The sequence below is a fragment of the Cupressus sempervirens genome, chromosome 10 (assembly GCF_028749045.1).
Source record: "Cupressus sempervirens isolate cs-2001-9-10 chromosome 10, ASM2874904v1, whole genome shotgun sequence".
Lineage (NCBI taxonomy): Eukaryota > Viridiplantae > Streptophyta > Pinopsida > Cupressales > Cupressaceae > Cupressus > Cupressus sempervirens.
The window spans coordinates 966,937,110-966,952,375 of NC_143127.1; the positions used below are offsets into that span (position 1 = coordinate 966,937,110).

A 15,266-nucleotide genomic window follows, 5' to 3' on the forward strand; every position below is an offset into this window, starting at 1 on the left:
GACTTGACACTATTTTTTTCTTCCCCTTTCACAATTCCTATGGGAGTGGAGACTTTCTTTGTGAAAAAGGAGGTTTGCAACTTTGCAGGATTTTTCTTTTTGTAACTTGTTTGGACATGGGATGGATTTGTCGTGTTCTTTCCTTTTTGTCAGTCTCTTCCTTTTCAACTCGTATAGATGTTTGCTCAATTTTTTGTTGAGGTGGAAAGAAGTTTTACAAATGGGGTGAATTTTCAATTGGAATGGTGATTTTTTGCTACAAGTTGGTTTTGGACAACATTTTGTTACCCAATGTGAAGGCTTGGGGAGCCTTTCAAAATCCCTTTATTATACTGCACCACTACGGGTTGTTGGTTGGGTGTTGTTTATGGCCATTTTCTACCTCTATGTTGTAAGTGACTAGTTGTGGTCTCTTGTTCTCAAAGCAGCCTTTTCGAGGAAGACTAGTTACTTTGTTGGTAGTGTGCTATTTGTTGCCTTGATTTGTAACATCCAACACCTTTGTTAATGTTTTGTTGATTTCTTGACAACCCCTAGTGTTGCGGTGCTATAAACATCACGCCCCTTTCTAGACTATTGAGATTAATAAAAACAATGTGGAGGATGTCACCTGCAAGGGTTTTTGTTTCTCACATACTAAAGATGGACAAGCAATCTTCTCCAAATGAAAGTAATGTCAAAAATCAAACTCAATATGCCCAAATGAGAGCTCCAATCCTTTAGTTGCTTCTTAAATAAAAAGCTTTGTTTTTTGCTATTTTTGGGAAAGTTTTTTCATTTTTTTGAAATAAACACTTTTTCTTTTTCAGTAGTTTTTTGGAAATGCTTTTAGGCTTGTATTTAATAAGAACCATTCCTTTATAATTTCCCAATGTAGCATTAAATAATAAAATCCCATCAAAATAAATCATTGTTCATTTAATATTTGGCCTCTATAGTCCCTTCACTAAATAAATAAATAAAAATAGCAATAAAGTTAAATCTTTGATTTGACTTATAACTATATCAAACTCGAGATGATAGTCAAAATTTGACCACTGAGAATACTAAAAGCAAGCATGTTGATTATCTCTTTTGGTGCCCATAACTGACTTACGAAATGTAATAAGTGCAGGAGAATTAACCCAAAAAGGCTCTAGAGAAAAACATTATGCTCATTCAACTATCAGAATATGAAATCACTGTGATATTGCTTTCAAGATTCCCTAACCTCCTTGTTAGCTAGTATTATTTAGTTGTACAGACTAGTGACTAACCTTTGTGGAAGAATAACACAAGTTCAAGAAAATCAATGAAGGAAAGATGAAGTGATGGAATGTCCTGTCAAGTGGAGGAATTAATGAAAATGATGCTACATGAGAGCCTCAAACATATTTTAAAACATCAGGAATAGATCACACTTTAAAAGAAGGGTTTTCAAGGAGGGAGGGTAGGTTGTGAACTCTAGATCATGTGAAACCTAGCATTAGCAGACAAGAAGGATACAAATTAATGTGATGAAAAATTATTTATATTAATCATCAAATCCTCTTCAAGATTCATAATATTTGTTGCATTATTTATCATTTATGGAAGTTCAGTTTTACGGGTACAGAGATTCCCCTTCCATTAGAGTTCAGCTTAACGTACATTCCAATATTCATCATAGTTTGTATTTGGTAATATATAGTTATTTGACAACTCATTTTACCAACAATCAGGGTAAGGTTTGACTCAGAAACCACATGTACAAGTTTAAATCAATCAATTTGGGCTTTATTGGGAAAAGTTCTAAAGCTAAAAAATGCTGACAAATTCATAAATTTTATAATTTAGGGAAGATCACAGTTTTTGTCATCTCAAACCAAATAAACGAAAAAAAATCAAGGCCATAAAGCAGTAATTTAGCCCTAACTGAATGAGAATGGAACCAATATTTGCTGAGGAATGAATGCCTTTCCAGGCACCCTAATCAATCAAATGCTTACTTTCTTAGACATAACCCAAATCTGCTCTGGAAAATTCAAATCTGCAATTATATAATTAGATTTTGACTTGAGCAAGAAGTATTTAATTGGAAATTGAGAAAAACAGTTTAATTGCAAACAAATCAATTTTTTTTCAAAAACTAACTCTGTCCTCAAAAATCATGCCAAGTCCAACTATTAAAGGGAAAAACTGGCATTCCTGTCTATATCAGATCACTGGCATAACTAGCCGGCAAGTCAATACGACCTATTCACAATTTCTGCTTCTATTTTGGCTATATAGCTAGTATTAGGAAAGAGTGTGCTCTCAGTGCTTGATATTGCCTCATCTGAATCTGCTCTATAACTTATTCAAACAACACTCAAAAGAAGATATACAAAGATACTTTGAAAGAACAAAAAGTTAGTGTAAATCAGATTTAGAAAGTAAAACATTTTCCATAATGTTTTTACCTGTTTGCTTGTATTGTTTTTCAAAAGAAGATATCTGCAGATATGTTGAAGGAAAAAAAAATTGAAATCAAATTTAGAATGTAAAACATCTTCCATAATGTTTTGAACTGGTTCCTTGTATTGTTTCCAGGTTCAAAATGACAGCAAGCACTGTCTTAGGAAGTTCATTGAGAGGTCATTCTCTGTTATCTATTATTCACTGTTTGCAACTCTTCTCTTGGATTTTTGGGTTTGAGATGACAGCAAGAATTGCCATAGGAAGTTCATTGAGATGTAATTCTTAATTATCTGTAGCTCAATGTTATAGCCAAATAATTACATAATTTAAAAAAGGAAATGGACAGGACATTCACCCTTTCTCTAATCGCGCAGATAGCCTTCTGATCATAAGTGTAATACTTTGAATGCAAGCAAAATGAGTTTTGTGCATTTTTTGTACTTGAATAACTGAGTTGGTAATTTTAAAAAGGAAATGGACAGGACATTCACCCTTTCTCTAAGTAATACTTTGAATGCAAGCAGAATGAGTTTTCTGCATTTTTTGTACTTGAATAACTGAGTTGGTGGAATGCTTAGATCAACTACGTTGCATTTGTTAACTCTTGAAGTTGGTGGTGAAGGCTTTGCTTATGCCATAACTAATTGTAAAGATAATTTAAAGATTTTATGTTGTTTTCATTTTCATGGAATGATAAGGTTGCAAGTTACAAGGCTCAATTGCTGAATCCCCTGAAAGGACAGGCTGAAAATTTTTTGGAGCTGGGTATTGGTACAGGACCCAATATTAAGTATTATGCAAGTGGAGCAAATGTTTCAGTCATGGGCATCGATCCAAATATGCAAATGGAGAAATATGCAAAAGCTGCTGCTACTGCTGTTGGTATACCTGAATCAAAATTCAAATTCATTTGTGGGGTATGAATCATTAAACTTGGCTAATTAACTAGTTTGAATAAGCTCTAGCTATTGCTTTTTCATTCAGCTATATTATTTAGATGATTAATTCTTTGGCTTCCCAGCAGCAGTACATTTCTCTCTCAAATTCCTGAAACTGGATGTCGTAAAATTATAAATGATCCTCACTTCAAACAATGTGATATCCTCTTCCTAAATCTCCCTAGATTTATGCCCCAAAATCACAATTGCAACAAATTAGGGTTAGGTTACATCTTATCAAATAAATCCCTCCTCAATAATACAATCTTGGATTTGGAACTTGCAACCACAACATGAAAGACATGCAATATTACACACATATATGTTAGTTTTTAGGGTTAGTCAATCCATACTATATTCATAGATCATCAATAATACTTCACAGACAGTTTAGTGTTTGGAAGAAGAGACTTGATGGATCTACCCAAAGCCGTTTCTACTCCAAAAGCCTAAGAGGGACGTAAACCGCAATGCCCCTTGTTACTTCCCTTATTTTGCTCAATTTGAATATTCTATATAGCCATTGAGACTTGATGTGAACTTGAGTTGATTAGGTGAAAATCCGTTATTCCTTATGGCTTCATGTGAAATTGAAGTATTGGTTATTCGTTATGATTTCATGTGAATAAGAAATATTGGTTAATCAATATAATGTCATATGAATTGGAAAAGGTTAGTTGACATGGGTATTTGATTTCATTAAAATGATTTGGAAAATATGTTATTACCATGATAAACTTCTTTTGCAGGAATGTGATGAAGGGGGGAAAGCATTGCCGGAAAAGGAAAGGGCATGAGGGCACCACCTACCATTGGACTAACACGTATGGGTCCTAAAGCACCTTGGTTAAGGGAAAGTTAGACTAGGCAAGCTAGGGTTTACCAAGTGATCACCATGAGCTAATTGGTCAACACACCTAATAAGATAATAAAATAATCAAGCTAAGAACAAATTGTCAACTTTATAATTTGGGATGATCTTAGAGCTTCCCGTTATGATTGACATGTCTTAATATAATGATACCATGGTACCTACATGTACATGTACGTGTGTGTGTGTCTATATATATATGTGCAAGTTCAAATATGATATACATGAACATATATGGTTACTTAAAATATGACACATACATGAGTATGTATATTTAGAATATTATCTATATATGTGTGTGTACATGCATATACGAGTATAGGTAGATACAAGATGGTGTCTTTATGGTGTCTTTATATTAACACATTGAGAGAAAATCAATAATTCCACCTTTGGCAATGTTTTAATATTATTATTTTGAGTCAGCGACCTTTATATTTCCAACGGCCTATTTTTTATATTGTTGAAATAGCCATTTGTTCTATAGGCCTTTTGCCAAGAAAGTAACTCATGCCTCCACTTCCTTCCCTCATCTTGTTTGTAACTCCAATCGAGAGTGCATGTCTTGATATCAAGCAAGTATTTGGGAAGGGGAAGTCATTTTTCTTTGGTGTGATTTACAAACATACTAGGTTTTACACATAAATTCATATCTAGAGTTACATTTGAGTTTGCTACCTGCATTGCATCCATAGTCCTGTGAATACATGTTTGCAAATTACATTCTTGTATGCAATTGTTCATATCATAGAGTTGTATTCATTGTGTCATTGAATACCTTCGTGAATTGCATCCATACCTGGTTGATTTCATATCATGATAGCATATCTGTGGTCATTTTCTCTACCTGTGATTTGGCTTTTTGTGGTTGTTTTTCATACTCGCATTGCTAGAGGCTTGTTGATCAACAGTCAAGGAGTCGTGCTATGCTTCATCAGTTCATACCAGCATTGAAGGGAATCAACCCTCTGTTTACAAAGTCAGGTCGTATGTCTAGCTGCACTCTTCTCTTAATCATTTTGATTGATAGTTTTGTGATTTTGTCATTTCCCCTCCCTTGCGGTAGTTCTATGGCCCCAGGTTAATCTGTCTCCACATCCAAATAGATTAACAACATCACCAGTCAGGATGCTTACCTGTCACAATGGGATTTATCTTATGTTGTCACTTAATGTATTAAAGGTGCTTTAATAAAGTTACTTTATGTTTTTAAATGTCATGTCCCCAATTTTGGGTGACAGTTCAATTTAATTAATTTAATTAATGGTTGTCCAAGGACGACTAATTAGTTATTTTAATTAAATAAATAGTTATTAAAAGATAACTTTATATTTAATAAAGTTACTTAGAGTATTTAATAAAGTCACTTGAGGGATAAGATCAAAAATGTTCTAGAAGTCTCTGGAGAAGGTGGAAAGAAAAGAATAAATAGGCACCCTGGGGCTCCATTCGAAGCAGGCAGTCGATTATCTCTCTTTGATTTTCAGATTGTGATTTAATCACAAGTGCATTGTGGAACCTAGGGTTTTCGCAATTGTCACAATTGGCCATTGAGAACGATAACTCTCAATTGGTGCGCAATTTTGAGGGTGTGAAATATCATCTGAATTATTGCAGATTGGAGGTGACATTCAGTCATTTCATCAGGGTTATTATTTGCGGCTTAAGGCCAATTTTGCGGGTCTCAATCCAGCACTTCAGTGTATTAATCAAGTCAAAGTCTGGGCCAGAGTTCATTCATTTGGACGGTCGGTGATCTCCATTTGATTAACACCATAAACTGCCATCTTCAAGTTAACACAGCGCCTAATCTGCCATCAACGTGGGTACTCTTGCTGATGATTGCACCCATATCGGTTCAAAGACCTGGCTGGATCGACACTCCAAATTGAAGAGATTCATCTTCACCGCAGGGAAACATTAGTAGGTTATGCAGCCGCTATTCCATGGCCCTTCCAGCGAATATCCAAGGGGTGTTGCGGATGTATTAACCTTTGCAGTGGCTCTATAAACTGGGGCGTCATTTTTCCTTCGCGACCACTTCCAGTCGGTTTGTTCACAGATTACATGCTGGGCATCTGCTGATCTCACATTCCAGTTTGATATATTCATCACACATTTTATTAAAATTCAAAAGAGGTGAATCCGGCAACAGTAACCATTCGATTTACATCGAGCTTGGGAAAATCATTTGATTAAGCTGGTACAACTTGGTAATCATTCCAGATCCGGCCAGTTTCGTCACCATGACTGGAGTGGGTGTGCACGGGCCCGAACAGTCATGGTAATTAGTCGGCGACATCAATATTCCTTCCAAATTGTGTAAAGCAGACTTTGGAGTTTCCATGACAATTAAGGGTGACGGCAATTTCAGAAGCCTTGCTGGGAGTTTACATAACTGTGCTGGAGGGACTATCATTATTTGAGGAGAACAATAATTTGCTGGTGAATTTCTTGTACATGTGTCTGAGTTTGGAGAGCTTGTATGTCAGCTATGGCTGCCATTGTGTCTCTGAGGCAGCGTTTGGTATTCTTGCCTGCTGTGACCTGAGAGGGCAGCGTCTTTACAAACTGGAAAGGCTGCGTAGTGTTTACAGGCGCAACGTCTTGGGAAATTGGACCTGCGATCCAAGTGCAGGTTTATGTCTTTGCTGGAAGCCTGCGTTCATTCTTTTGGAGGCCTGCGATTACTTTCTGGAGGACTATGTCACTGTAGCAGACATACAATTTATTGCAGGGAGCCTACTTTCTATATTTGAGACCCACTTTTTGTTTTCTAAGGCCCACATTGCTTGTTGTGAACTTGTGCACTGGTTAGGAGAATGCTGTGAATTGGAATCAAGATTCTTTCCTGAACAACGTTGGCATTATTATCTACTGCTTTGTTACAATTGGTGAATTATTAGAGATATTACTCTTTGCATGACAAATCTCATCTTGCTTGCCAACTGTTTGACGAAATGTCAAACCCTTGAAATTTAAGATTTTTGGTGCTTAAAGAGTCGATAGTCCATCCGGGTCATTACAGTGGTATCAGAGCGGTTTTCTTGCCATCCTGTGGGGTGAGAACCGAATTACATGGGTGATCAGCGCTTTACTTCAAACAAGATGGACAGGTACAACACAAAGTCTCCAAGGACACAATCTCGGACAAGTAATAGACAGAGTATTCAGAGTCGGAATTGTGGAAAGGAGAACTATTCAGGTATTCAGGATGAGCTCAGAAAGATCAAACATAACATGTCTGAACTGTTGGTTAAACACCACCGTATGCTTGACAGGCTGTCCGTCCCAGCTAAGGTGAGTAAATCAACTAGATTTCGTTTTGGCAAATCTTATCACGAAGCGTTGACAGATACAATGAGAGATGCTACTAGGAACCTTAATGAGGAGTTCGAGGAACAAGTGTGCAACCGGTTAGAGGTTTCAGTTCGGTCACAGGAAGAAGTGGTGAAGGATATTACGCTGATGGATAGCAACTGTCAACTTGACACTCAAGTTGAGACAGTTGAATACGAGTCTCCCAAGGGTGATGTCTCAGGTACTCAGGGTAGTTTGGTTCCGACAAGCAAAATGAGTTCAGATGATGATGAAGATGTCATTGTGCATGATGATGAGATACCTGGTGAAAATGAGCAGACATCGAGCTTTTATGATTTTGCTGACAGAGAGTACCAGGCTCAGTTAGATGCTTCATCACATGAGGATGAGAATGGCAGTACTTCACAAGATTTGTCCAGCCAGCTGAAGGTAAGCAAAGATAGTATTGTGGCTTCTTTATCTCATCATGACAGGATGCGGGAGATGTTAGAAGCGCACATCCAGATGATTCAGTTACGAGGAAGATATAAGGGAGTTCAGGCAAATTCTTCCTGCTGTGACTTACATGCAATTGGTGAAGGGATGGGGACGACGAAGCTGAGCTATTTACATCTTCTATCAGATCGTGACCATCTTCTAAGCCTTGCCAAAGACTATTCAGATGCCTTGAGGAGGAAGGAGGAGGAAGTTGTCAAGCTTTCTTGCGAGCTTGAGGACACTCGAGCAACTTTGGCATTACTGGACTGGGAGAAACATGGGAATGAGCATGGCATGGAGCTAAGCTTAATTTCATCTGGCACGTTTGACACTCAGTTTCTTGCAGTAGGATGTTCATATGTGGTTGCTGATAATGTTGCGCATTCATCTAGCATTCACATCCAGGATACAAGGACAATGGCAGACAGGTATGTGAAGTTAGTTGGTATTGGTCACATTACTCAGGTAAGGAGTTTGCTTGAGTTACCAGCTGTTCCTTGTTTACGAATATGGACTCAAGAATGTTTCAGGGGCATTTGGGATTTAGTTGACTGGAGAGCACTTTATGGTAGCCGTGATTATTTGGATGCTATCATGGATTCGATCAGCAGAGTATACGATGTTGTCTTCCCTTGTGCCAGCAGAACATCCGAAGTTGGTATTAGTTTTTATACACCGGTATTGGGTCTGGTTTATATATGTAGACGACCATTCTTGCTGAAGGGTGTTGAAGATTTTTCATATTTGCCAGTGTGTACTGATGAGTCCCAGGATCGTTTCGGTCTTGATGACATCCAGGAGGATGAAGTGAACAGTTTTGAAGGTTCAGCTTCCTTGACAGTTTCTTTAGGTACAGAAGAGCTTGATAGCAGAACTACAAATTTTGACACTCTGGATGTTGATATGAGTTTTGAAGTTGATTCGAAAAATATGGATGATAATAATCCAGAGACCAGTATCTTTGAAGATACTCCTTTAGGCAATGCGTCGGAGGGAGTTTATAGAAGACAGTCTAGCCAGAGCCATCATGTGGTTAGCCAGTTGAAAGTTAGTGAGCGAGACATTACTATTGCTTGTGAGCATTTTGATACTGCTCGTCAGTTGTTGGCTGTTACTAGTTGGGGTTCTTCTATGACAGATGAGTCCAGCGGTGGTTACTTTTATTTGGCAGAGATTCATGCCTTGCGTGAAGCTGTTCGGATTTTAAAGCAGGATTATTTACGATTGGTAGCCGACCGTGATCACTTGGTTGAGTGGGGAAGTACAGCCTATGAGGCACTCTTGGATCGTGAAGAGGAGGTGAGTGAGCTTTCCCAAGAGCTCATAGCGACTACTGAGGCGTTAGAAGACACACAGCGAGATCTACAGAAGTCGCAGTTTCAATTGAAGGAGGTGACCGTGGAGTTGGAGCATTTGCGGTCAAAACCAGCTCCAGACCCAGTTCATGTGACTACTGAGGTGGATGATGGTAAGTACACTTCCGCAGTTACTACTAAGGAGCATATTGTTGAGGCTGACACACATATTCAGGATTTGGTAGTAGCTGGTCCTAATGAGTTTGGGATACTAGTAGAGTCAAGTCTCCAGATTGATTCTTCTCAGACAGTTGATAGTGTGGTACAGTTGAGTAAGCCACCCTTACAAGAGGACCCGATGTGGTGTAAAGGGGAGTATGTAAATGTTTCCTCATATAATTTTTACTACACTGAATCGTTTATGGAGTATTTGTTGGACAGTGCATGTGTTCATTTGGACTCGCATGAGGTGACAGAAGGTGTTCTCATCCAAGATACTAGTGTTATTCGCGGATTGGTTGAGAAGATTATAGGGGTCCTTTCTACTATGCTACCTCACAGGGATCTCGAGGAAGGATTTGTTGAGCAGAATGCACGGGATCCTATCCAGCCTACAGTCACTCGGAGTCAGAGATTGGAGCCATATATTGATTACCAGTTCAGTAATGATGAGCTAGCAGCAGAATTTGGAGGTTCTTACTGGCATTATACAGTAGGGTACGCTCATCATTTTTCTTTTGACACAGAGGTAGAAGATTTTATTTCACGCAGATGTAGATTGGCTCCAGATTCTTATCATCCATTAGGGGATAGATTGGCACCATCTTTTGAAAATAAAATTGGTACTAGCAAGTTACTCAGCTTGCAGCATCGACACACCTGGAGTAGTTTTTCAGAGGTTGGATTTGATGGCAATGATTTAGGTACCTGTAGCTGTTGTCATATCTACAGAGCAGTTGGGTGCAAGTGTCATTCTGACGGGGGCTTGAGTTTTGATAGAGATGATGTTTCAGTTGGCTTGAGTTCCGCAGAATGGGATCTTCGACTGACATCTACAGTTGGTTTTCAGATGATTTCATCAGAGTTGTCAAGTTGTTTGGTATTGAGTACAGTTTCTCAGTTGTTGATATTGATGATTGCTCCACGGGAGTATGGTGAGGATTGGGATGATACACAGATTTACATTTGGGATCCAGGGAGACTGATTGGTTCATGGTTCAGCCATTGCTTGGGGACAAGCAATTTCAGGAAGGGCGGACTGTCATGTCCCCAATTTTGGGTGACAGTTCAATTTAATTAATTTAATTAATGGTTGTCCAAGGACGACTAATTAGTTATTTTAATTAAATAAATAGTTATTAAAAGATAACTTTATATTTAATAAAGTTACTTAGAGTATTTAATAAAGTCACTTGAGGGATAAGATCAAAAATGTTCTAGAAGTCTCTGGAGAAGGTGGAAAGAAAAGAATAAATAGGCACCCTGGGGCTCCATTCGAAGCAGGCAATTGATTATCTCTCTTTGATTTTCAGATTGTGATTTAATCACAAGTGCATTGTGGAACCTAGGGTTTTCGCAATTGTCACAATTGGCCATTGAGAACGATAACTCTCAATTGGTGCGCAATTTTGAGGGTGTGAAATATCATCTGAATTATTGCAGATTGGAGGTGACATTCAGTCATTTCATCAGGGTTATTATTTGCGGCTTAAGGCCAATTTTGCGGGTCTCAATCCAGCACTTCAGTGTATTAATCAAGTCAAAGTCTGGGCCAGAGTTCATTCATTTGGACGGTCGGTGATCTCCATTTGATTAACACCATAAACTGTCATCTTCAAGTTAACACAGCGCCTAATCTGCCATCAACGTGGGTACTCTTGCTGATGATTGCACCCATATCGGTTCAAAGACCTGGCTGGATCGACACTCCAAATTGAAGAGATTCATCTTCACCGCAGGGAAACATTAGTAGGTTATGCAGCCGCTATTCCATGGCCCTTCCAGCGAATATCCAAGGGGTGTTGCGGATGTATTAACCTTTGCAGTGGCTCTATAAACTGGGGCGTCATTTTTCCTTCGCGACCACTTCCAGTCGGTTTGTTCACAGATTACATGCTGGGCATCTGCTGATCTCACATTCCAGTTTGATATATTCATCACACGTTTTATTAAAATTCAAAGGAGGTGAATCCGGCAACAGTAACCATTCGATTTACATCGAGCTTGGGAAAATCATTTGATTAAGCTGGTACAACTTGGTAATCATTCCAGATCCGGCCAGTTTCGTCACCATGACTGGAGTGGGTGTGCACGGGCCTGAACAGTCATGGTAATTAGTCGGCGACATCAATATTCCTTCCAAATTGTGTAAAGCAGACTTTGGAGTTTCCATGACAATTAAGGGTGATGGCAATTTCAGAAGCCTTGCTGGGAGTTTACATAACTGTGCTGGAGGGACTATCATTATTTGAGGAGAACAATAATTTGCTGGTGAATTTCTTGTACATGTGTCTGAGTTTGGAGAGCTTGTATGTCAGCTAGGGCTGCCATTGTGTCTCTGAGGCAGCGTTTGGTATTCTTGCCTGCTGTGACCTGAGAGGGCAGCGTCTTTACAAACTGGAAAGGCTGCGTAGTGTTTACAGGCGCAACGTCTTGGGAAATTGGACCTGCGATCCAAGTGCAGGTTTATGTCTTTGCTGGAAGCCTGCGTTCATTCTTTTGGAGGCCTGCGATTACTTTCTGGAGGACTATGTCACTGTAGCAGACATACAATTTATTGCAGGGAGCCTACTTTCTATATTTGAGACCCACTTTTTGTTTTCTAAGGCCCACATTGCTTGTTGTGAACTTGTGCACTGGTTAGGAGAATGCTGTGAATTGGAATCAAGATTCTTTCCTGAACAACGTTGGCATTATTATCTACTGCTTTGTTACAATTGGTGAATTATTAGAGATATTACTCTTTGCATGACAAATCTCATCTTGCTTGCCAACTGTTTGACGAAATGTCAAACCCTTGAAATTTAAGATTTTTGGTGCTTAAAGAGTCGATAATCCATCCGGGTCATTACATTAAAAGCCACTAACTTTATAAAGTGACTTAAGTGACTAGGGGACGAATTTGGAGTTTTATCCCACATTCCTTACTCCAATGCTCTTTCCCTCACTTCAAGGTTATATAAAGGAGACTCGGTCTTGGGAAAAACAAGGAATATAAGATACAAAAACAAATTCCAAGGTTACTTTTGTGATTGGACTTTCTTGAGGAAGCAAACCCTTGAGGAAAGGTGCAACTAGATGAAAACCTACTTCAGCACAATATGATATCAATCTGAGAAACTTGAGTTGGAGGCTAGTTATGAGTTCGAACTGCATTGTTAAACAGGCTGAGATTAGTTAGAGGTAACAATATTTTCTTCTGAATATCAGTTGGAGTGAATCGACTTTCAGGAACCGACACATCCAGGTCAGAGTTTGAGATTATTTGCAGAGTATATACTATCATTCACATATCAAGAAGCGGTGTAATACTAGAGAGGAGTATCGGATAGTTGGCAGGAGTTCTTCATGTCAAAAATAGCTCCATACATGGTCTTCAGTTGAACTCCAAACCATAGAACTTAAGGACGGGCTGGCAGATAGGCAGTGGCAACTTTGTAGTTTCCACAATCGGGATTGGGAGTTACAATCTGGGCAGAAGAGAATACTTGCGCCAGAAGATATCCACGGGATGGAGTACTTATTAACAACCTGTTGGCATCATCCATGGCAACAACAAGAGTCAGGCTTCTCTAGCATTTGGAAGCTCATCGCTGTTGGGAGCCAGGTTGAGCATTGATTGAGGTGGGTAGTCAGATTATCCGGATTCTAAGCAGTGTCCATCTAAGATGGGTCTGTCCATCCTCTTTCCCCTTTGTAAAATTCATTTGCTTGTATGAGAGTGTTAAGAGGGTTGAACACATGCATCCGCTAGTTTGCTTAAAGTACATTGAATTATTTGGTGAAATTATAAGTTGCGTTGAACATATGTTCATTTTTTTAAGTGAATGTAATGGTATTTGTTTGACATATTTCCAAAAGTAACTTCATGAATAATGACGACTTGAATCAGTAATATTGTTTCACAAGTTTCTAGTTATCCACCAACTATTTGACGAAATTCCTGTCATTTTTAGTGTGATATTTTTAATCCATATCTAGCAGAGATTATTATAGTGGTATTAGAGCCGAAAGACCTGCCATCTTGTGGGAAAGAATAGAATATTTGTAGACTGATTTTTTATCGAAAAATGACAGCTGGGAATGAGTAAAAGACATTATAAATTCAGTCATCTACAGTCGGAACAAGCAGATTCTTCAAAACATATTGAGATTGAAGATAGTTATTTAGTGGATGAGGTATTAATATTTGGAACAGGTTGATCATTTTGGATAGGCATAATAGGTAAACAACATTCAAATGAGACAATGAAACTGAACAGGATAGGTATATACGGGAAACATTGTGGGCTATTAGAGATGGGCAAAATAACATAGCTGATGCCCTTCACCAACTTGCGATTGATATGTAGCAGTTAGCTCCTATTAATAGGAGAATCTCGAGCCATCACGATGGAGGACATAGTGTAGCTGGATTACCCCGAGTTGTTAGAGCCCTTGCATGTAACACTGACAGGCCTTTAATGCCAGTGTTTAATGCAAAAGAAGAGGCAACACCAAACTTACTACCAAAGAAAGTTATGGCATTGTATGATGAATGGGATTTGTTTCCTGATCCTATTAAACAAAATTTGAGCTTTGTCCAGTACCTAAATCAGAAAAGGGAGGCTGATAGACATTAGTCAGATAGGAGACCTAGAGCACCAAATAGGGACCTAAAACATGCTATGAACAAGTTAACTCTCCCTACCTTGGATGGTAGTAGTAAGACATCCGCTAGAGCTTGGATTCACAAGCTGGATACCTATTTGGCACTTAAATCCATGGTAAAGGCGGAAGCCATCAGATTTGCCACAACGCACCTTGAGGGAGCAGCATATGATTGGTGGCATTATGGTTTAGTCACCCAAGATAATGGCCTCATAACTTCATACGAGATTTTCAGTTCCAAGTCGATTACTCGTTTTGACAAGAAGGTTATTGAAGTTTATTGTAGGGATTTGGCTCAATTACGACAGAGTGGGTCCATGGATTTTCCAGTTGCAGTCTAGGCTCCTGAATTGATTTATGAATGCATAAATCATTATAATCCAGACACTAGGCAGATAGTTGTGCCGGATAACACAGTATTGATTTCTATTGATAGACAAACTTTGGTAAATTGCCTTCAAGTCTCGGAGCAGGAAGAATTTTCGGATTTAACACTCGGAGGAGCCATTTTTGAATTCTTCGCGAAGAAGATGATTTAGAGAAAGGAGATCATGCAATCATGGTTCCAAAAGCCATAGAGCGCCAAGAGTAAGGTCCCTAAAACTCTATTTGGGACTAATCTCAAGCCTGAGATTGTTGACATCATGGTCCTCTTGCATAGATTGAAAGGTGAGGTAGAAGCCTTGAATTTTGTCGAGCAATATTTCTTCTTGGTGCAAGTTATTTGTTTTGACACCCAATATGTTGATTGGACTTATGAGGTAAGCGAGAATCTGTCCAATGCTCTTCATGCTGCAAAATTCTATAGCACATTCTATATGTCTTCTTTCCTCATTTACATGTTAGCTTCTCTACAATTATGGCCAGGCCTCCCAAGGGTGGAAAATTTTCCTGATGATGTGAAGTCTTATGAGCTCTACTTATGTTTACAATTGGAAAATAGTTATGTGGAGTATATAAGAGTTAATGATGCATTTACCATAAGAATTTGCAGGGAGCTTCGGGGATGCCCAGAGAGGATATTCAACCTTGAAGCTATGGCGGCTATTACTCAGTTTGGGAGCTTTTTCATTCAGT

The 15,266-nt window shown here is 38.7% G+C and overlaps 1 protein-coding gene across 1 annotated transcript in view; it reads left to right on the forward strand.

Moving 5' to 3' along the window:
* The window catches only part of LOC149537194 (uncharacterized), a 218,253-nt gene that overhangs the window by 146,987 nt on the left and 56,000 nt on the right, over positions 1 to 15,266 (forward strand). The window contains exon 3 of the mRNA XM_089807352.1: positions 3,117 to 3,335. Coding sequence (XP_089663478.1) covers positions 3,117 to 3,335 — 219 coding nt within the window. The remainder of the gene's footprint in view (positions 1 to 3,116; positions 3,336 to 15,266) is intronic.